The 22,413-nt window shown below is 37.9% G+C and overlaps 1 protein-coding gene across 4 annotated transcripts in view; it reads left to right on the forward strand.

The window, feature by feature from the left end:
* Nucleotides 1-22,413, forward strand: part of SYTL5 (synaptotagmin like 5) — an 88,454-nt gene that overhangs the window by 56,289 nt on the left and 9,752 nt on the right. For 3 of the 4 annotated variants that reach the window (XM_084507178.1, XM_084507179.1, XM_084507181.1), the window contains 9 exons: nt 1,191-1,347; nt 2,936-3,068; nt 4,898-5,004; nt 9,260-9,352; nt 13,411-13,476; nt 14,397-14,575; nt 15,462-15,564; nt 17,671-17,832; nt 20,770-20,878. In XM_084507178.1, coding sequence (XP_084363304.1) covers nt 1,191-1,347; nt 2,936-3,068; nt 4,898-5,004; nt 9,260-9,352; nt 13,411-13,476; nt 14,397-14,575; nt 15,462-15,564; nt 17,671-17,832; nt 20,770-20,878 — 1,109 coding nt within the window. The remainder of the gene's footprint in view (nt 1-1,190; nt 1,348-2,935; nt 3,069-4,897; nt 5,005-9,259; nt 9,353-13,410; nt 13,477-14,396; nt 14,576-15,461; nt 15,565-17,670; nt 17,833-20,769; nt 20,879-22,413) is intronic. The other variant, XM_084507180.1, reaches the window with a different exon arrangement.

Below are 22,413 nucleotides of genomic sequence, written 5' to 3' on the forward strand. Positions count from 1 at the left end.
CTGCAGAGCTTTCCTACCCTCAAGCAGATCGACACACGCACCTAACTTGGTGTCATCTGAGAACTTACTGAGGGTGCACTCGATGCCCTCGTCCAGATCATCGATGAAGATATTAAAGAGGACCGGCCCCAGCACCGAGCCCTGGGGGACGCCACTAGTGACTGGCCTCCAACTGGACTTGGCTCCATTCACCACGACTCTTTGGGCCCGGCTATCCAGCCAGTTTCTAACCCAATGAAGCGTGCGCCAGTCCAAGCCAAGAGCAGCCAGTTTCTTGAGGAGAATGCTGTGGGAGACGGTGTCAAAAGCCTTGCTGAAGTCAAGGTAGACCACATCCACAGCCTTTCCCTCATCCACCCAGTGCGTCACTCTGTCATAGAAGGAGATCAGGTTCGTCAGGCATGACCTGCCTTTCATAAAGCCATGCTGACTGGGCCTGATCGCCTGCTTCCCCTTCAAGTGCTGCATGATGACTCTCAGGAGGATCTGCTCCATGAGCTTTCCAATCTGCCTGTTGTGGTATTAGACAGCAAATGGATTCTGGTATGCTGATGATAGATTCTTTTTTGTCACTTTTACTGACTAACAGGAAACCTGGCAAAGAGTGTCATACAGCTTTCCAAGCTAGTTGAAATAATCAGCCAGTTTAGGTCAAGAGTCATTATCACAATACAAATAGGACAATGCTCTTCTAAGCAGGAGTGAGGACAGTTGTTTTTCTGTAGAGGAAGGAGAGTGTACAGCTGAGGAATTTAGACTCTGTAGGGTTAGTGCAGGCAATACCATCAGCTGCAGACATGGCCAGAACTATCATGGTCTGGTAGTTTTCCTTCAAAATGAGGAGCAGCTTGGTGGGAAGTGTCACACAGGAGGCCTTGTACCTACTCTTGGGATGTGAATGGAGCATGAAACGAACACACAGGAATGTAGCTTCTGCAGCCCAGAGGGCAGCCTGGACAAGAGATGCCTGCACAGGCTATTTACATGTCTGGCAGAAGTGCTGAAAATAGGTGTAGGTATAAAGTAATTAATTCACCCTTGCTTATGTTTGTCTTTCCAGGTGACCATTTCCTTGCAGTGGATCACAGTTCATCCAGGGCGATGTAATTCTAGTAAACTGTTTTAATCACTGTTTTATTACATGGTCTGCTAAAAGCAATAATGCTTTATTACTCTTATCTCCTTCCCAGAGGGAGCACTCTTTCGCTGAACAGCAGCGACATAGAAGCTGCTGCAGGCCATCTGAAAGGGGCTGTGGGCCCTTCAAACAGAAGCAGCGTTTCCATATCTACCCTCCCGAGGTCTCCAGCACTGAGCACACGCAGCATGACTGCAGATTATAGCAGGGTAAGTTCACTGACATAGGACTGACACCAAATACAGCTATACAGCTGGCGCCAAACAAGATGGTCTGGCTGGTATCTGCCCTGTTAGATCAATTTGTAGCTCAGGAGGGATAAGCTCAACAGAGAAGATTTTGTTTCTTCCTTAATTCTGTTGGGTCCAGTGAAGTTATCTACTAGAAGAGAATTTGTCATGCTCTATCAGTAGTGTGGTTTGTGGTTTGGCAAACGTTTTTCTTATGTCTAAAAATTGCTGCTAATGTCCAGAATTATATAATAAGTTACAGATTTTCAAGTGGGAAGCACAAGGGATGGGAGTAAGCACTTTTGGCACTGCAGGGTCTTGAGTAAGTGCTGTGACTAAGGATGTGACTTTCCAGCACATAGGGTCCAGCGTGCTCCCACTGACTTCCAAAGGAAGGAGATCAGCACTTGTAGAAAATCAGGCCATACCGATTTTAGCTTTTTTTCTGGATTTGGACACTGGACTCTGTGTAAATTTTGGCATAGCATCTGATATGCACTAGATATTTTATCAAATAGAAAGATGGGATTCCTCTTACTTGCTGTTATGTCTCTAAGGATGTGGATAGCCATGTCTGAGTCAGCAACCTTGGCTGATTCATAATAAGCAGAAGGACGTGGCTCACCTCAGCCCGAAGCAGAAGTCGTCTTCATTCCCGGACAGCCTGCCAGTTTGCCAGGCAGCTGTTCCTGGCTGTGTGCTGGGTGGGGCACCCTGAATGTCTTTCAGTCACCGCTCCTAATAAATCAGGATCATTCTAGAGGGTTGTACAAGTTGCCATGACCTAAGTGTACAAGGAAAGTCAAATTTATAGTCGGAGGTAATGCCTTTTATCATTAATGCTTGGACAGAAATAGATGAGCCTTTTTGCTCACACCCTCATTGAAAGAGCACATCCATTTTTTCCAGCTTCCAAATACTTTTTCTAATATATTATCCTTCCTAAAAACAAATCGGTATATATGAAGGACAGCTTTGGGAGCTGTAAATATGTTAATACTTGTTTTATTTATATTTTTCTTGGCACACGGGTTGACTTGATTTCAGATACATTAGATCTGGTTTAATTTAGATACAATTATGTTGTTAGCTATTCCTTTACAGGAAGGCAAAAAGCCATAATGATATCAAGCATATTAGCTTTATTTAAGTAGTTATGCTGGCATAATTTAATTAGTTCAAGTCCACTTAGTTTTACCCCGTCTTAAATTATTATGCTAGTATAAAGCCAATAGTTTTTATTTTTATTCTTTTTGTTTCCTTTAGTTTCTAGGCTAAGTTAACATTGAAAGGATTTGTTTTACTTTCCTTCTGTCACTTCTGATGTGTTGCTCTGATTCTTCTGTTGCAAGCACAGGAAGTACACATGAATTGCATATTTGTACAAATTTTATTCATGACCAGTGCTAAGCAACGCAGATTAGAATCTATTACAGAATATATCTTGATTATGATCTAAAGGAGCTTTGGAGTTCTTTGAATTAATAGAAATGACGCTTTTGTAGACTGATGGTGAATAAATTTGCTTTTTGTATTGATGGGATGTGCATTTTTTTTTATTGGGTAGAACACTGGCTTAGAAAATGGCATGGTTATTCCAGCAAGTGAAAGTGTACCTGAAGATTTAGTAAAGAAGCAGCATAGGAGGAAAGCATCTGGAACACCTTCCATTGCAGTTTCTAGAGTATCTTTGTCATCAGGCAAGTATTAAGTGTTCCTTTTTTCTGCCACCCTTTATCATCTGAGGATATTTCCTATTCTCACAGCTCTGCAATTTTTGATTTTAACTCATACTGTACAGTAAAATGTGTTTCATATACTTGTTGATATTCCTTCTGCAAATTCTTCATTTTTACCAATTAAGCTTATGCCACTCTATTATGTTTTGTGTTTGAAAAAATTGAAAATAATGTTAGCATAAAGTTAGTATTTGAGTGAATCACATACTCTTAGTTTTGTTACTAGATTTAATTCGTGTTTGCACTTTGTTAAATCATTCCCTGCATGGTCAACTGTATAAAATACTACCTCTGTGCAATCTATATAAAATATTGCCATGCTTCTTCAATTATGTTTCACACCCACTTTGCCCAGAAACAGATAACCCTGAGAAACAATGAGCTGTCAGAGAACAAGTCCCTTATAGCCTTCATGTCATTTCATTTTTACACATGATGCACTGAACCCATTGATTCGGCTGTTATTTACCTCGTTTCATTGGAGGCTGTTAGGGAAATGAGGCTTGCACAGGAAGGTGCTGTCAGAGCCACTTTGCAACAGTTGCTGGAGATCGTCCTTTTTCTACCTGAAATAGGAGGCAGGAGTGCCATGCACTCTTTTGTTTTTTACTCAGTCATCTCCTTCAGGCCTGAAAGGTGGGTTCAGATTTATAGCTTTCTCTGTGAAAGACAGCAGAGCTTACTTGGTTTCAGCTGAATTTAGCCCAAAGCAGAAGCCTAGTGGTGTATCCCACAGAGCTAATCAAAGGAGTTACATTCTTCACCTTAGATTTTTTTCTACTTGAAAGCATCAGGGTTTCTTTGAGAATATAGGATTATGCAACTCCCAACAGGCTTTCCCGACTACTCCTTTCTTTCTGAAAACATTGATTCTCCTGTTTCTGCTGCCTTATAAATTAAAGGGCTTCTTAGTAATTAAGAACTGGCCTCATGTTACCAAAGCAGATAAATGCTGAACAAAATTGCAGACATCCTGGGAGCATGCCTCAGACTCTTCATGGTCTTCTTGCTGGAGGATCTTAAAGGACATAAAGCTCAGGAAAGTGACCTTTCCTGTCATGTCTGCTATAGCCCAGGTAGAGAACAAACAGTTGAAACTTCACCGATTCCTACCTATAGGATCTAAAAGTATTCCTTTCCCTCACTTTTATTCTCAATATCTTGAGCAGTGCCACAAAAGATTTTAATGGGGAAGACTAAGGAAATATTTCTACAAGACATGTAAAATCTCTTACGCCATTAACTATGGGATGAGAGATTTGTAGGGCTGAAAAAACTTGTGTGGGATTTGAGACTTAATTACTTTGTCCTTTTCTGCACAGGGAACAAACACCAGTGATGGCAGAAGCACTTGCTATGTCCAGCTGTATCTCTAGCTGCTTAATTCTGAAGGAGATGGTGGAAGGAGTTTGGTGGTGGTGTGAGATGCGATCATCACTACAAATGCTTGGACTGCAGGTTTTGCAATATTCCAAGCTAATAGGTCTAATGGACAAAGTCAAAAGTTTGATTTATAGTGTCGTCCATAAGAGACAATTACATCAGAGAACAGTGCAGGGTAAAAAGTGTTGGCCAGAAGGCCGAGTAGCATCATAAAATACATTTTTCCATTTTTCATCTTGACGTTCAGTTGTCATAGAGTTTGTGACTGATACTTGCAGAAATACAGCTTTGATTTTTTTACTTAAAAAGAAAATTTGAGACAACACTTATAAAAGAGTGTCAAGATGAAATAGAAGGAATTTTAATACAAATTATAATGGACATTTTCATTATTTTTATTTTTCTAGACCGTAGTCGATCTGAAATAGATTTGAGTGAGTCTTTTTCTGAAGGAAAAGAGGATACCCTGAGCATAAGAAGCAAATCTGTACCTAGTGCCTTAGATGAGGACCTGGTGAGTTTATAAATATGTGAATGTTTATCTAGCAGAAATCATGTTTGTTCAGACTTAGAAAACCAGCACTATATTATTACAAGTAGTTAAAAAAACATAATTTTAGTATGTTGGCTGTAGAATGATTTCAATGAGTAACAGTTTGCTATTAATTTCCTGTTTTTTGAGTTTTCAAGTGAATGAAAACTGGCTGGAAAAGAAATTTCAGCTACTAGGTTATACATGCTACAAAGTTCTGTTAATTCTTACTTCCCTAAATTTTAATTCTGATGTTGAAAAATGCTATGCTTTCAAGGCTTTAATCTTCATCAGTTTCTGGTTTTTACCCCCACACACCTTTTTTTTTTTTTTTTTTAGCAGACAAAGCTCCATCCTTCTTTTCCACCACTGTTGCTGATCTCTTCCTGTTTAACATTTTCTCCCATACATCTTCATGCCTCTTTCTATGTATTCTGTATGAACTGCCTTTCCTGAACTGATGATCAACTTCCCCCTCGTATTACGCATGTATTCAGGATACACAATTAGCAGATGTGCATCAATTCCATTAAAAAAATACCAGCTTGTTAAATATGCACGAGGAGAAAAAAGGAGTAATTCAAGTATTTCTTCATAGTTTGTTTTGAAGTTTCCAAATGTGTGTGTTTTTCTAAAAAAGAAAGAGAAGAGAAAAAAAAATTACCTGCTGCAACAGTAATGTTTTGTTTGTTTTCATAGTACTTCCCTACCTATCTGATCTTTTCAAGGGGGCATTGGCCATGGGGATTGTCTCCCTTTCTTGTAGAATTTGATACTTGGAAGTTGCTGGAAAACACGTGTTGGGATTCCCATCTATTTTTTGGTTTGTAACCACTCAGAGAATTTGCCTGCAGCATTGCTTTCTTTGGATTGATTACCTAAGAAATAAAATATCCATTCCTATGTGTCAGATTTATGTTGAAATAAACTTTCAAAAATAAATGTTTGGGGTTGTAATTTAGAAAAAAGTTGTGTTCTTTATTAAGAAGTTGGGAAAGATGGAAGAAGAAAAGCATGCAATAAGAAAATAAAAACTTTAAATATCTAACATTGGTTTCCTGCTATAGTTGTACAGAGCGTGATAGTTAACACTTAGGGATTTTTCTGAAGCAGACACCAGAAATGCTGAGTCCAGAGTGGTTTTCTGTTGTTTGATTTTTGTCTTCCTTGTATTCAGTGTTGTGTTTTTTTTTTTTTTTTTTTTTTTTGCTGACTCCAAGTGCAATTTCAGATTGCATCTCAGCAGCTCTCCACTTCCTTTGGTAAGAAGTTTTTTTCTCCAGTGTTACCATGTTTTTTTTTTAGGGTAGCTTGATGCGTGGGACTCCTTCAGTGTTTGCCTTCATTGTCTTACCTTCTGGCATTCACTGTGTTTTGAGATGAAGGTTGAACTCCTGCTGGAGTTTAGCTGTTCTGGTGCTTGATATAAGAGACAAAAATGAGGATGTCTGATGAAAGTAATGACAGCTCCTTCAGTCTGGGAAAAGTTATGCCTTCCTTCCTCCTGGCCGGCTGGTGGATGTGGCTGAAGTCCTTTAGGCTCTTACTCCCAGGTGATGGGAGTTGGCAGCAGTGGTGTGGGAGGTGCCACATGTCAAGAGGAGAAGCAGATCGCTGGAATTTGTCAGCTGACAGGGTTGGAAAAGCCTTTTAGCTTCTTTGCTCCCAGTTTTATCAATAAAACCCCTTAAATTTGCAGAGAAATGATCTGGAGGACTGAATGGGTATTTTTCTTCTCTAACTGATACTACTCTTGGTAGGGAAAAGGGACAATGCCCAGAAACCTGCATGCTGTGGGAGGTGTTTTTCAAGGAGTACAGGGGGACAGTTAAACATAGGGCTGTGCTCAAGAGCGAGCACCTTATCTAGAAAGGTGTGTGCCGAATTCCTGACCAAGTAGTGTTCATTACATGCTCAGCTGCTGTATTAGAAGTAATTGGATAACGTGCATTTTATAACCCCCCACTGGAGACCTCGAGATTAATGTCCTACCAGCTCTAACTTTAATAAGCTTTTATAAGCTAATAACACTAACCAATTATGTTGCTGCTGTTCTGTAACACCTCCTGAGAAGCATAATCACAGTAGTGCAAAATGATTTAAGAGCTTATGTTAAATATTAGCCATTTGTCTTTATGTTATATATGTGGTTGAAGACAAAAATTGGTGATCAGCTAGCTGTCTTTGTGAAGCACTGTCAGTATTTGAGTGTCAAAACCTGAAACATAGGTTTTTTTTTGTCCTGTATCTAATTATACAGCAATCAAATTGTAGCATTGTTTATTTTTAAGTCCACACATACGTATACAACAGTGTAAAGGAAAAAGTTTGGGATGTATTACCAGAATTGCTTCTTCCTGATGTATTGGCAGGAACAAAATCAATGAGGAGAGTAGAAGTGAAGTGGTTCTTTTGTTTGTTTTATTTTTGTTTTTGTTTTATTTGTTTATTTTTTGAAGGATTTGGCAACCTGTCTCCCCAGAATAGTTTGCTGCATCTCCATGGACTTTTTCCTTAGAGTGTGAAGTATCCGTGATTTTTCTTTGTTCTGTGGGGTGCCGTATTCAGAGCAGAAAGGAAAGAGGCCGACAGAGGAGGCTCATTGCAAAAACATGAAGCTAAGAGGATTTTTTGCTTCAGTATGTGAATTTTGGTCCCAAATAAAGTGATGGCTTGTCCTCATTTCCCCTTGCTCAACATTAAATATGCACAAATGCAATTGGAAAGTAGTAATAGAAAATTTTGCATCGCTTTCAGCTGGTTTTATTTCAGTACAGTCACTAGAGGAAAGGAGAAGAGAAGCAACAGCTAGCTTTATGCATACTAATAATGAACACTATGCAGATCTTTACAAAAAATGTGACAGTTCAACTCTCCTGCAGCATTTCTTTTCTGTTCTGTTTTTTTTTCTGATTAGCACAGAAGTCCGAGACCCCTTACTTCAAATACACTACATCTCTGCTTAGTTTAAGGGAGGGAGAGAATGAGTGAGCAATAGTGAGGCAAGTCACCACATGGGACTTCATAGCTGCACAGCAGATATAAGGGGTTTGAACATTCAATTTCAATTAAAACTGAAAGCAGGCCTCAAAATACCTGCCACAAGGCTTCAGGAAACCTGAAACTTCCAAGCTACTTTCAATAGGATGATAGCTGTCTGATTTTTTTCATGTAACTTCAAGTTAACAATCCTATTAGGACTGTCAGTTCAACTTTAAGTTTCATGTTGGATTTTACTTTATCGCTGCATTTGAGAAATGAAAATATTTTTCCCTGGATATAATCTAAAGGTGTTAGAATTCAGTGTTATTAAAATTCAAGCATATATATGAAGGTGTGCAGTTACTGATTTTTCTGCTGTTTTTATTATTGAAATAGCACATGAAAGTAATAATTATAAAAAATATACACATCTGTTGTTTTTTTGTTGTTGTTGTTTGCACTTCAAATACATTCAGTTTGTATGATGTCAGGACAAGTTTCTTTCTATGTGGTTTGACAATAACCTGAGACTTTCAGCCTTGCCTGTTCATCTGTCACCAAAGATAGTATGGAGGGGTACAAGTGTAATACTAACTGTGAGCTTGTCTGTTAGTGTGTGAGAGCGTGACTGATATAAATGTAGACAATAATCAGAAAGCTGGATCACTGGATTGTAAAAATAAACCCAATAAAAACATGGAACCTGGATTATAACCACATCAGTCATCTATTGGTGGTAGCTTCTGACTACAAATGGCTTCAGGTAAGCCAGTATCAGTGATCCCCTGACTGATATCAGAGCTTAATTTACTGGTTCCTTTTTTTAAGATTTGAAAAATGCTGACTACGTCCCTCTTAACATTTCCAAACCAAAACTCCTGAATGCTAATAGCACTAAGTAAAATAAGGTAATTTGAAGGGGATTGTTAGCAGGTGTGGAAGTGGATTTTGTTTATTAGTACAGTTATTGGGCATACAGAGTTATATGCCTACAGAAGAAGTCAGGAAACGTGTGACATTTTTTTTCAGTTCTTAGGCAATTGAAACCTGAAATCCTGGTGACCTCTTTTCCCTTTCTGGTGTGTGCAAAGATGTGGAAAATGTAAATCAAAATCCCTCTAGAGATTAGAATTTTGAATGCATCATGTACCATCTTCCTGAAGTAGAAAATACATGAAACAAAACCAATTTGGTTGACTAAATATAGAGCAGAACACAATGACTGAATTCCCTGTTGTTTTTTTTTGTCATATAGGATTACCTAGATGAAACAGAAGAAGATATTGATGACATAGTGGCCTCTCGTTATTCAAGGAAACATGGACATCTGACAAGTGCATTATCAAGAGTAAGTTCCTGAGTGGAAAACAGATGATTTTTCATCTCATGTAAGACTATTCTTCCAAAATGGAGTTTAACATCATACCACTTAGCAACATTCTGTTTTATATTTTAGTAGTTTTCTTAACAATTTATAACAGATCATTTTTCATCCTGCACTTGGGAAACATCCTTTAACTTTTAGATAGTTTTTCTGACTCTTATATTTTTAATGCCATTCAAAGCTAAGATGCTGTTCTGCAGAGCACATGGAAAGCAAGAACCATGTCATGTACTGATTTGCAGATTTCTCTACATATTCAAGTTACTACCAAACTGATGTTTGGGAAGGCAAACCATAGATGTTTGCAGTATGTGACTACTCAGTTTTGCAGAGGAGAACTTAATCTTAATTTACTTGAAATGAAGAGAGCAAGGCTGTGGTGTGATCTGCCATCTGATTTAACTTTCCAAATGTTAAGTTTCTTGGGACACAAATAGTTGTTTGTGCATTTGCATGCATGCTATTTCTGTCCACCCCCCAGCCTAGCTTCTCCCATTCTCCATGAGGTGTTGGGGTTGGATTTGTGACAACTTTTCTATTTCCTGAAATAATTGTATTTTTTTCTGCCATACTTTTTTTTTTTTTTTTTTCCCTTTTGTCATGCCCACCAACTATATAATGCAAATCATCTGTTCGAGTCTCACGGTTATCTAACTGTTGCAGCTTAGTGTTGGTCTTGAAAGGATGGTTGCATTTTCAGGTTGTTACAGGTGCTTGAGATGCAACAAAATTGGTATAACAAGCCCTCTGTAGCACTTTTTACAGTCTGTTATTCACTGGGAAAGAAAATAATTGATAAAAATAGCCTTTAATATGCTTATAAATACCTGCTGTGTTGCACATTTCTGGGGCCTGACATGCAGGATGTGAACAACTCATAGCATCTTCAGTAAAGTCACAGAGCCCTCTCTGGCCACTGTTCTTCATGCCTTGTGCTAAGAATAGCTCTGGTGAGCACACAGAGTACCAGTAAGCTGCAACAAACACGAAGAAGATGAGAGAGTTCAGGAGGATGAAGAGACCTGAGGAGTTTTATACTAAAAGGAAAGAGGTAATACGGTCCATGACATCAATCATTGAGCTGTCCTTTCTAGACTGTATCTGCATCAGTTTCCATGCAGGTAACACCCAGGGAATGCTCGTTTCAATTCTCGATCCCAAAGAGATGGTGTTGGCTGAACACAAGCTCAGCTTACCTGGGGAGGAGAAAGAGCTGAGAGAATTGCCATTGAAGAGTATTGTGGTATTTTAGATCTGACCACGTCCAGACTGTTTTCCGTTCTAATTTCTGTAATTCACAGAAACAGATGCAACAGGGATGTGTGGCACTTCGCACCAAATCAGACCTGAGTAAATGTAGCTTTTTTGGTATTGGTCTAACATAACCCACTTCCCTGAGGTTGACTGTGACTCACTGTCTTCAGTCCTTGCTGGTCCCATTGATTCTGTAGGCAGAATTATTTTTCTTTCCTTTGAAAATTGATATGAGGGTTGCAGGTGCTTAAGTGCTTTCTTAGTTTAGCCCATTAACTGAGGGACGGCATTTAGAGAACCTTCCATCTGCGTGCTGTAGGTAGTACTCTGCATTGGGTTTTGTCTGTTTCTGTAGATTTCCCTTCGACCTTTTTCTTAAGCAGAGAACAGCTTTTCTTCTGCTGTAGGTTTGAGGTAATCTCAGATCTCAATGCTCTTGTTTCTTTGTATTCACCCTGAAATGAATGTCCTTGCATCCTATGCTAATGGAGAAGTTTTGAATGGCAAAGCTGCTGCTCCCTGCTGGAGCAGGTCAGTTTTACAGGTTCTTTGTGACTTTCTTTAAGTGTGTTTTACTAGTTATTCCCTCTCTCTCTTATTTTGGCCTTTTCTCTGCTTGTTGTATGCCTTTGAGCCTTCTGTGTTGTAGAGAATTTTCTCTACGTTATTATGTCACATTGAAGTAATGTTGTTATTGAAAAGTAGGTTCTGACTGCATCTTTTTTATTAAATACGATATTTAAAGTACTGCATAGGTATTCTAACAGTAAGCATTTGAGGTTAGAGGTTATTGAGGTTATTTGAGGTTATTTCAAGAGGGTAAAGACACTTAAATCTGCCTGTATTGCGTGTGAGCTAAAAATGGGAATGAAAAGTGACACTGAACAGGAATTGCATCTCAGCATTAGAGTATTGTTGCCTGTGTTTACCCAAAGCTAATACATGAACTTTGTATTGCATTTTCCCTGCATCCTTCACTGATTCCTCTCCTAAACACATTAATGTGTTGTTGTCAAGGACCATCACGTCAATAAATCTGAGTTTTTCCAGTGTCTTACTGCACCGATAAGAGATGCAAAACAAATGTAATTCTTAGTGAGGGGCTAAAGCGAGGCTCAGCAACCTCCATACATGTATGTAGTGATTGTTTACTATGAAAGTGGAAAATAGGTAGATTTCCCAAGGATATTGCATTTAGCATGTGTAAATATGTCAAATATGTCAAATATTTCTACTGAATATATGTTGTTTTGTTTGTGGATTTGTTTTCTGAATGCAATTCAGAAATTACATTTGCATAAATTCTAGCATCAGAGGTCATCTATTTGTTTAGAACTGTTTGTTTGTTTTCCCGGTCATTGCCCCTTTACTACCAATGTACCTAAAGATAAAGAAAAAGAATACTTGGATTCAGAAGAATAACTATTCTCCCTCCCCATGTTGGTGTAACCTTGTTAGTTTTCTGAGGTGGGCACATGCACTGTTATTTTCCTGTTACAGGGATAATGTTGACATTTTGTAGCACATACTGGGATCTTTGAGTTCACTAACAGTGCCCAAGGATACCCATTTTATCTGTGCTAGAGGTGGGAGTGCATAAATGGTAAAGGCTGAAATTTAGCTTGAGCTTGAGGCGTGTTAAGAATAGGAAGAAATATGACACATTTATCAGTGTGTGCTGCTAATTGTCCTGCAGTCTTGTTCACAGAATCTCAGTCAACCATACAATGTAATAAAAGGACAAGCTTTATTTCTTCTTCTTCTTTGTTGTTGTTGTTGTTGTTTAAAAGAAATTATAAAGAAAGCTAGCCCAAATTAGAAAAACAAACAAAAAGAAAAATACAAAAATTATGAAATTTTTGCTGTTTATTATTTCTACATTATGTATAAAATTAACTTTTTTGGATTTTTTTTTTTTTTTTTAATTTTTTAAGAATGATTGCTTGTTTAGTTTCTAAATCTCCCCTGCTGTTCATCATGTTGACACAAGCCTGCTTATCACTCCAGCTTTCTTTGCTGCTGAGCCTTTAGACAAGATGGTTGGAGATCTGCATTGTCACAGACCAGTTCTTTTTGTGTGGCCCTTCCTTTAAACTCTGTCCTTCCTTCCTCCCTCTAGCTGCTAGGGAACGAGGTAGCTCAAGATGTAGTTAATTTCCCATGAATTCATTAGACTGCCAGAAATTGCTCAAATGAGCAGAGGTGGTAAATGCTTTCCCATCATTCTGTTACCGTACTTTTTTTTCCCCCCAGAGTGACATGTTTAAACATGTATATGTTTTTTCACATATCATTACAAACTCCACAGAGAAACTGCATTTTTTTTTTTTTTTTTTTTTTTACAAAGGGACCAACTCTGCAGTATATGAATGCTCACCTTTTAATGAGATTAAAAAAGAATTAAGTTCATGGGGACATAAATCGACGACATCCAAATACAATCTAATACAAACCCGAATTTGCTGAAATTTGCTGAGTTGGTGTTCTAAAATATTTTTTTTTCTTTTGATACAGCAGATACTTCAATTCGATTTTATTACTTTGAGCCACGTGCCCTTCAGTGCCCTTCAATACTTGATGTATATAGAAAACACTTTGCATTTCCTCTGATTTGGTCATGCCTTTTTCCTTTTCTCTCACTATGGCTTTGCAATGCAAACTTTATTTACCTGTCTGTATCAGTAAAGCTTTTTCACTGCACTTGTTCTTTCCTATTACAGCTACCTAATGCTCTTTTCTCTTGACCTTTTCCACTGCCTTCTTTAAAGAACTTCCCAGAAGCCTCTGACAGAAAATGGACCTACTTAAATGTGCCTGAAACAGATGGTGATACTGTGAGTTCTCCTCAATCCTCTGCTTAACTTTGAAGGTTTCTCTCTTTTATCCCTCTGTGTTCAAGACTGTGCCTGTCTGTCTTGCAAGCTTCCTGTGTGATAGGATTTATATGGTTATGCATGTTCTTGAACAGTCTTGCTCAAGGACTCAAACCAAAATGTACACCAGATTTCTGGAATGCCTTTGGTTCCAGTGGTATGCACATTGCTCCAATTTTCTTTAAAAACATTTAGTTCTTTCCTGATTGTCATCTTTTGAAAGAGTATATCCACATAACAATATAACATAGGGTATCAGTGAAAAGAGATTGGGTTGCAATATATTATGCCACAGTGGAAAATTTTGTGGGATTTTTGCTAAACCTTTTCTGGCTTTAGGAAAATTGCGTAAACAATGGGTATCGGCAGTTTGCTTATATGGGAGATTGGTGTCACTTTAACCAAACATGTTTTTTATCATCTTCATTACAGGAATCATCCTTATAACTTTTTCTAATGGTTCTGTCAGCAGTTATCTCATGAGACTCAGTAAAAATCAGGTGGACAGCGGAGGCAGTGAGGTCATTTTTATCTGCTTAGAACTTATGTGAGCTTACAGTTTATGTAGCCTGACTGCTCTTCAGCTCATGCATGAATTAAATGGCAGTAATTTAGATTAAGTCATGTTTATAAATAGATTTGAGTCCTGTGTGTAAAAAACATCAACAGTCTAGACAGACATTTATGCTATTTATGCTAGTTGCAGTTCCTACTCCCTTTACATCAAATAGACTCAGGTAGCATTTCTCTTCTATCCTATGTCTCTTTTCATAGCAAGTCCTAACAAGGGAGACAGTATTGCAGGGTTGTGGCTGAATGAAAGAGCAGATTCGGGAAATAAAAATTGTTTAAGCTTCTAAGTCCTTTCTCTCTCCCTCCAGACAAGCATAAACAGCATGCTGAGCGTATATAGTGAAACTGGTGACTATGGTAACGTGAAGGTCAGTGGAGAAATCCTTCTCCAAATCAACTACAGCTACAAAACAGGTGCCCTCAACATCTTGGTGAAAAGTTGCAGAAACCTGGCTGTTGCAGATGAGAAAAAGCAAAGGACTGATCCGTAAGCACAGAAAATTCCTTTTTAGGCCCCGCTAGGGCTGTTGTCTGACACATTGCTCTCTGTAGTCATCAGTGATGTAGCCTGGGGTTGTGATACAAACCTGGGAATTCATAATATCCAGTTGCTACAAGCCAGCGTTTGGGTGATGGTTGGTTTTGGATTCCCTGTGGGAAATGTATTTCCGATATATTCCTTAGGGCAACATGGACATATTCTGGGGAAACAGTATTACTTAAATTATCAACCTGTTTGCTAGCAATCTCTGCAAAAGGACAAAAAATATGAATGCATAGGGAGACTGAATTGATTTCTTACTTTTAGAAGCAACACTAAAGTATATGATGGTGTTTCAGAGGGAGGGAGGGTAATAGCTTTGTGGTTTTCATGCTGTGAATCCATAGATTCACTTTACAAGGACTGTGTTTTGTGAGGGTTTTTTAGTTTTCCAAGTATTCTTAGTTTTCAGAACATAATGTAAACTCTTTCATAGTTAGAAATTAATAATTTATATCTCTAATCATGTCTAATCCTGTTATATGTAAGGTAGAAAGTTTTTAATTCTCCTGTATTTTCAGTGTATGTGTTGTCAGATATAATCAGTCAGTAATCATATACTACAAAAGCTGAAGTGCTAGAAAAGCTTTCTGCAAATTAGTTCTGTAAATTAATTTAGCCCTTTTGTTACTCTGAGCCTATCAGAACAACATCGCAATGTTTCTAGATAAAGTCCATACCTTTCCATGTTTCACAAAGTCTGTTACATGTGTGTGTTGTTTAGACTGCAAAAATTAATTTCCTCATATATTTTACTGATGCAGGAATGGCACGTCCTTGCTCAAACTAGTCATTTCTATTCCTTGCTAATAATTTACTACTTGATCTGCAGATATGTCAAAGCATACCTCCTGCCTGATAAGTCCCGCCAAAGTAAACGCAAGACCAAAATTAAAAGTAACAGCACCAATCCAGAATTTAATGAAACGCTGAAGGTGAGAACACTGTCTCTCTCATGGGCTGTGATGAATGTTCTACTTGTGCTCACAGGCATTTTCTGTAAGTGCTCCAGTATGGGGATTAGACTTTGGAAGTGATGCCCCAAAGGGAAGGTATTTAAGCAAAACATCTAGGAATCCTATGAGTTTTAATTTCTGGTTTTCAGCATTGAGGAATTGTTTTTGTTTGGTTCTCCCCTCTACAGGTAAAACTTACATTACTTTCCATGGATCTCTTCCAAAACTGTTGATGTTCCCATCTAACCTGAGCTCAGAGTTCTTATACATACCTTAAAGATTTTGAAAACCTTAAGTTACAACTGTACTGAGGTAGAACTAGCTTAAAAAATCCTGTCTAACTGAGTTCTAAGAGAAAATAACCTTTAGCAGTAAAAGCTCTTTGATAGCTAGCAAAGCTGTTGTTGGCATTTTACTGTGTTCCTAAAAAGCTGATTGAAGTGTATTTTATGTTGCAAAAGAAAATGATAGACTACTGCCTTGACTGGTGGAGCCCAAGTGCCCGTGATCTTTCAATTCTTTTCTCATACTCATGTCCAGCCTGCAGAGGCTGGAAAGATTCTGTGCTCCTCACAAGCTGCTTATTTATCTGCTTGGCTTTGTGGTGTAGGGCTGAATGGTAGAGTGTGAATGCCCAGCTCACTGCCTGGCACCTGGACCGCAGGCTCCTGGTGATTCTGCTTGCTGTCAACCGACAAGAGTCATCCCAGCCAGCTGTCATGAAGCCAGAAACTTTCCTGTATTATCCTGAAAGACTCTGAAGGGAAATTCAGTGATTAAGTAAATAAGTTTCATATAATAGATGCTAATAGATGTTCCTTGGCCAGTGTACTTGACCTAACCTGGCTACAAAACTATTTTGCAAACTTACACATACATGTACTTGGTCTGGCCAGGCTGCTTTCCAAGGGAGAGTAGCCTGCACAGCCTCATTTTTAAATGGTTTCTAGTAAAGTTAAGATTTGCCTGAACTGGAGGGGAGAAAAAAAAAAAAAAAAAAGGTGTTAGACTCTTTTTAGCAGGGAATGTAGTTAGCACTGAACGTGTTTGCTAGTAGGGAACTGCAGGAATAGGACCTAGCAGCTTGCTTAAAATGCAGATTGTGTCAAAGAGGGCTTACTTGTATTGTTGATATGTAAATGAGAGCTAGATCTATTTGCTGCAACTGGTATTGCCATTAAAAAAAAAAAAAAAGAGAGAAGAAAAAAATACATCTATATCTTCCATCTTTGGCTTGTATTCTAGTATTGCTGAATAGTGCAGCTCTCACAGTTGGCATCTAAGATATGAGCATTACAGACATATCTATGCATTAATAGCCTACTTGTGTGGCTAGCCAACTGACTTGAATGTTTCAGCTTCTGGAGAACACGTCTATGTCCAGACATTGTTCCTGAGAACAAACAGAAAAGAAGACATCTGGATCTCCTCAATTAACACTAGAAGAAGGGTGAATTTCATGGAATTAGTAGGCCTTTCCCTGAAAGCAGAGCAAGAATTCCAGATGTTTATAATTTTCTATATATTTGCTAGAATATGTTGCTACCTCAGAGGAGTTTTTAATAGCTTTCAACCAAGCTGCATGAAAGGTGCTACTGAGACATTTTGGTGAATGCTTTGCAGATATGGTTTTACTTGTTTTCAGAATAATTTTTCACAAGTTACAAAGATAAAACTGAATAGGAAAAGAAAACAGTGTACAGCAACCTCTCTTTAGGGATGAAAGATCCAGTGGGGCTTCTTACAAAATAAACTTTGGTGTTGATCTACTTCTTTTACATAAGCTATACGGAATTAACAGGATGATTGTTTTAATCATAATTATTTACTTTATAGCCATAAATACCCAGTAAGTAATACAGAAAAAAAAAAAAAAAAAAAAAAAAAAGAAAAGAGGTTTAACAGTTCCCTGTGAGATTTCTAGCTATAGACAGCTTATTTGCAATGAAAACAAATCTCTCTTTCATGCTCCATTTATTAACTGCTGTGGGCTTCATGAAATTCAGCTATTGCTGTAAAAGGCTCCATGGAAACTATTATTTGTGCTTATTCTGAGGGTTCTTTTTTCTGTTTTTCTGTTGGTAGTATGTCATCAGTCATACGCAGCTAGAAACCAGGACCCTGCAGCTTTCTGTCTGGCACTATGACAGATTTGGACGCAACAGCTTTCTTGGAGAAGTGGAAATTCCATTCGATTCCTGGAACTTTGAAAATCAGGGCGATGAGTGGTTTGTGCTCCAGCCCAAGGTAAGGATTTCCAGGGGCCAATGAAACTGCTGAGAAGCAAATTTAGCAAGGCTTAGTTATTTTTCCTTTGGAACACGTTTGTAAAATGGTGACTCTGTGATTGTCAAATGTGGCAATAAAAATAGTATCTTTGTGTTTTATTCAATCAAAACCCACCGTTCCAGAAGTCTTCATGAAAACTTTTTATCTGGTTGGCCACTTATACAAACAAAACCCAGCACTTTAAATAATATATAAGTTTGTCTTGCAACAAACTGCAGAGGAAAAATGAACTTGTAAAGAAATTGATTTATTTTTTTCTTCCAGAAAATAGCAGATGAACCAAGGAGCTTCTTTGCCACCCCCCCCATCCAACCCTGAACAGTTCAGTAAAGCAAAAGACCTTTTTTGTTTCAGTTCAATGTGCTTCACACTTTTCAGCGGTAACAAAATGACTTATTAAGCTCTTATTCACTGTGACTAGGAAGGTGTAAGATGAGGCTTCTCATCAGGCAAATCAGTTGGTTTATGAAATAGGACTTTCACTGTACTTAGCTAAGGATAGGATGACTTCCATCTTTAAGGCACCCCCTGCTTTGGCAAAGGTGTTTATTTTTGGAAGAGATTCAAAGAGCTCTTGTAAGCTCGAGAATTAAAGGCTTCTCAGTTGTTTGCTTCTGCAGCAGCTGGAATCCCTAGGAATTTCAGGGGCTTAAATTGCTATTTCAGAAAGTTTATTTTTCTTGTTGTAGAAAAATTGAAGATTGTACTGCAGATGACGTGGAGATAGACTCAGATGACTCCTTTGTTCTGTGTTCATTATATTTAAAGAAATATTATATTTAGGGTTTAGAAGGGACTGTTTGATTTGTGTCTTATCCTCAAATGTCAGATGAGTCTGATTGCTTTATAATTTCCTGGTATAGCCCTTTTTGGTGCTAAGCCATCACAAATTTATACCTCAGTAAATAATTAGCCAGAAAATACATAAGGAAACTGGCCTCCTTTTAACATTTGGACACCTCCTGCTTTAAAACTGGCATGGAAGATCATTCCTAGTTTCCTCGTTTAGCTTTATTAATGAGAGTGACCATCAGCTTTTCCTTCGTAGCCCAAAAGGGGGATGGGATACCAGGAAGAGAAGGTGGCTAATGAAGACAAAAAAAACTCCAGTCAGTGCTGTGTCTGGGCGAGGATTATACTATCCTTCTTGGATAACTTGGAGAACTTTCACCCAACTTGCATCATGTAGTTTGCTTTTGTTGGGTCTATGCTTGGGGTAGACTAAATGTCTGCTGCGTCTCTGTTATGTCCTTGGCTGGTGTTAGATGTTGCTCTTATTTAGTACCAAGTATTCTACCATGGTCGATGTATCTTGTATTTGTTTCGCTTACATTTTGTATGCAACATTGGTCTGAAATTGAGTGTCTTTTCATGCAGTAATCTCTTTGTCTTCTCCGTTCAGTCTCCGGGGGCTTTCTATGGGTGGTTTCTTTTAATCTAACAAGAAAAAAAAAAAAAGTCCTGAGACAGTCCTGCTCAGGAAAAATAGTAATGATGTGTTAAGCATTTTAGCCATTCCAACTGGAAGGTCTTGTCTGGTTATTTCCAAAGCTGTTAAAAGGACTTTTAAACTTTTTCTTTTTTACCAAAGAAAGCAAACACAAAATTAGTCTTGTCTGCTTCCTACATTGTTACAAATTATGTTTCTGAACTTAAAATGCTGCTAAGATTGTTGTCTGGCAAAGATAATATTGTTTCTGAAAGATTAATTATTGCATTTTGAAATAAATAAAAAAAAAAGTACAGGTTAGCATACAAACAAGTTACATGCTGTTCTCCCATATGAATTGCATGATATAGAAAGGAATGGCAGTGAAATATTCCCTGTGTTTTACTACATTGCTTTGTTTTATCATGAATCATTTAGCTGCCTTAGTGAAAGTGTTGGAGACTTAAGACCTATTTTTTTTCTATGAGCACTGCGTGGCCTGTTTTCAAGAGGAGTATGGTTAAATCAGAAAATAGTTCTGTGGTTAAAGAGGGGAGCAGAGTCTAGAGTCACGGTATATGCGGCTTTGGAGAGGGGAAGGTTGGCAAATTGTTCCTGATGTAAGAACTTATGCTGTCATTTGTCTACCAGTAAAACAGAAAAAATAATCCTTGCTGACTTTATGGGAAATTTGATGCTAAACCTACATAGTTCAGGCCCTAAATGAACTGCCTAACTAGCAAGATTTAAATCATGATTTCTTGTTGTTAAAATTATTCCACAGCCATTTGCTACAGCTTTTATTTTGTCCTCTGTTGTAGCAACTGGCATCAGTCACTGGTGCCATCGTGCTACTTCTAAAGACTATTGTGTGTTGTTTCTGGGCAAAATTCAAACATTTCAAAAGAAAAGGAACCTGAAATATTGGGTGGAAAAGGACACTGAGAATAACCTTAGTTTTTAGTTTTCTATTTCAGAGCTGGATTCTGCTCTCTTCTGCTGTCATAGTTCCCCATATCTCTATTTCAAGAGTGACTCAAGAGTGACACTTCTAAAATAAATTAAACCAATTATGGATTTAAAACCCAGTTGGGGTAAATAAGGCCATCAGAATGTCAGCTTAAATTAGCTACAGTTTATTTCTTCAGAAATAAGTTCAAGTTCTTTGTTTATTTGCGTCACTCATTCATGTTAGGTCTCTCCTTCCTGCTTTTGTTCTCTGCACTGTGTCTAATGCCGTGTAGCTTTGTTCTTCTGAGAGCTTGAACTCTCTGATTCATAAAGTTTTCTAAAATGCGATTGTATTCAATCTGAAATGTTAAATTATGTGAAAGCAGGAAGATAAATCTTGATATATTTAAGAAACATTTCAAACAGTATAGGTACAATAAAATATCAAATGGAGAAAGTGAATGATTAACCTTAGCTGGATTTATGTTTTTTTCATTATTTTTTTTTCCTTTCAGGTGGAGGTTGCAACAGATGTTGGACTTCAGTATAAAGGAGAGCTGACAGTTGTTTTACGTTACATTCCCCCAGACAGAAACCTAATGCTTCCTCTAGGACAGTTTCAAGGTAAAGCAAACATTAATGGCAATTTATGATACCATCCCCCTGGGTATTAAAAATTCTCAACTAGTGTGAAGTAATGGAATTAGAGAAGATTGAAATTAGACTTAAATATATTAGTTGTCTTTATCTGTGTAACTTTTGAGTCATGAGTATGTTTCTCTTCCTCTATCCTCTTCTGTTACATTGGACCTAAGGAGAGGGAAGGGAAAGAGGAGTGTGCCATAGTCAAGTATTGGTGCATCGATTTGACCTAATTAAAAAATGCTCAGACGTTAGTTAATATCACAAAATCACAGAATTTCTAGGTTGGAAGAGACCTCAAGATCATCGAGTCCAACCTCTGACCTAACACTACAGCCACATACAAATAAATCTTCTAAATTGTAGTCTGTGTGTTCTTTGTTCAGCTGGCTACATACAGTGTATAGCTGATCAAAGTAACAGACTTCCCTTAGTTCCTCTTGCTTAATTGTCTATAACTTTACCTATCTCCTCATTTTAAGTCTTTTTCATGCTTCTTTAACTTCTGTTCAGTTTTGCTGTATTACACTTCTAATTCAATCCTGTAAAATGTTATTTGAATTGTTTAGGGCAAGCCATTATTTTCATTAGTAGTGAGCAATGGATAATACAGTTACTTACTCCTTGCATTGTAGTAGCATGAGGAACAGCAATCATCTAAAGAGAAATCAGTCACTGGATAGCACCTGAGATGTACCAGGTACAGGTAGTCCAAGAAGAGTTCTTTCTTAGTGACAATATTGCTATTTAGCATTAGGATTAGATAGGTATAAAAGATACTTTTTAATTTTTTTTTTTCTTTCTTTTTTCTTTTCTTGACAAATGATATTCCCTCTGCTTGAAATAATCCCAAGGTTTTATCTCTTGAAAGCTAATTGCTGCCTGAAAAGTATGGACATACACTGCATTTTTTTAATTAGTATCACTTTAATATCACTCTTCATCCTTTTTTTCTTCTGATGTTTCCAGTCCCAAACAGCGTGCATGATCCATGATTATACCTCCTTTAGAATCCACAGCATCAACAAGTACATGTGTCCTCATGTAGCTGTTCAAATGCAGCACCATGTCCTTTGCCATGGAGTATGAGGAGAGGAGCAGTTTGTCCTTACAAAAGGAATATACACAGTATATTTCTGCATTTTAAATTTTGGGACAGATGTTACATACCTTGCTTGTGGTGTCGGACTGCTTTAGCATCAGAGATGGAATTAGATTCTGAAAAGAGATCGGGGCTTACAGGATGTGCAGTTCTTTCTGTTCAGCATAGTAACACACCAATGATTACACTCAGAAAGGACTTCAGTTAGGATATCCAGTTGTTTGCAGCAAGGGATATCTGGTTATACAGTCAAGTTCTTTATCAAATATGGAGTGATTTTCTGCCCTTGCCTTTTCAGTTTCTATACCCTTGACAATCAGGATCTGCTCATAAGAAATGTTTTAATCCCACTGAAGGAAATGAGTGAAATAATCCAGCCAAGAGAACTTAGATGTCCAAATCAGTTTTTCAGTGT

Source organism: Aythya ferina (assembly GCF_964211825.1).
Source record: "Aythya ferina genome assembly, chromosome: 1".
In the NCBI taxonomy this organism is placed as follows: domain Eukaryota; kingdom Metazoa; phylum Chordata; class Aves; order Anseriformes; family Anatidae; genus Aythya; species Aythya ferina.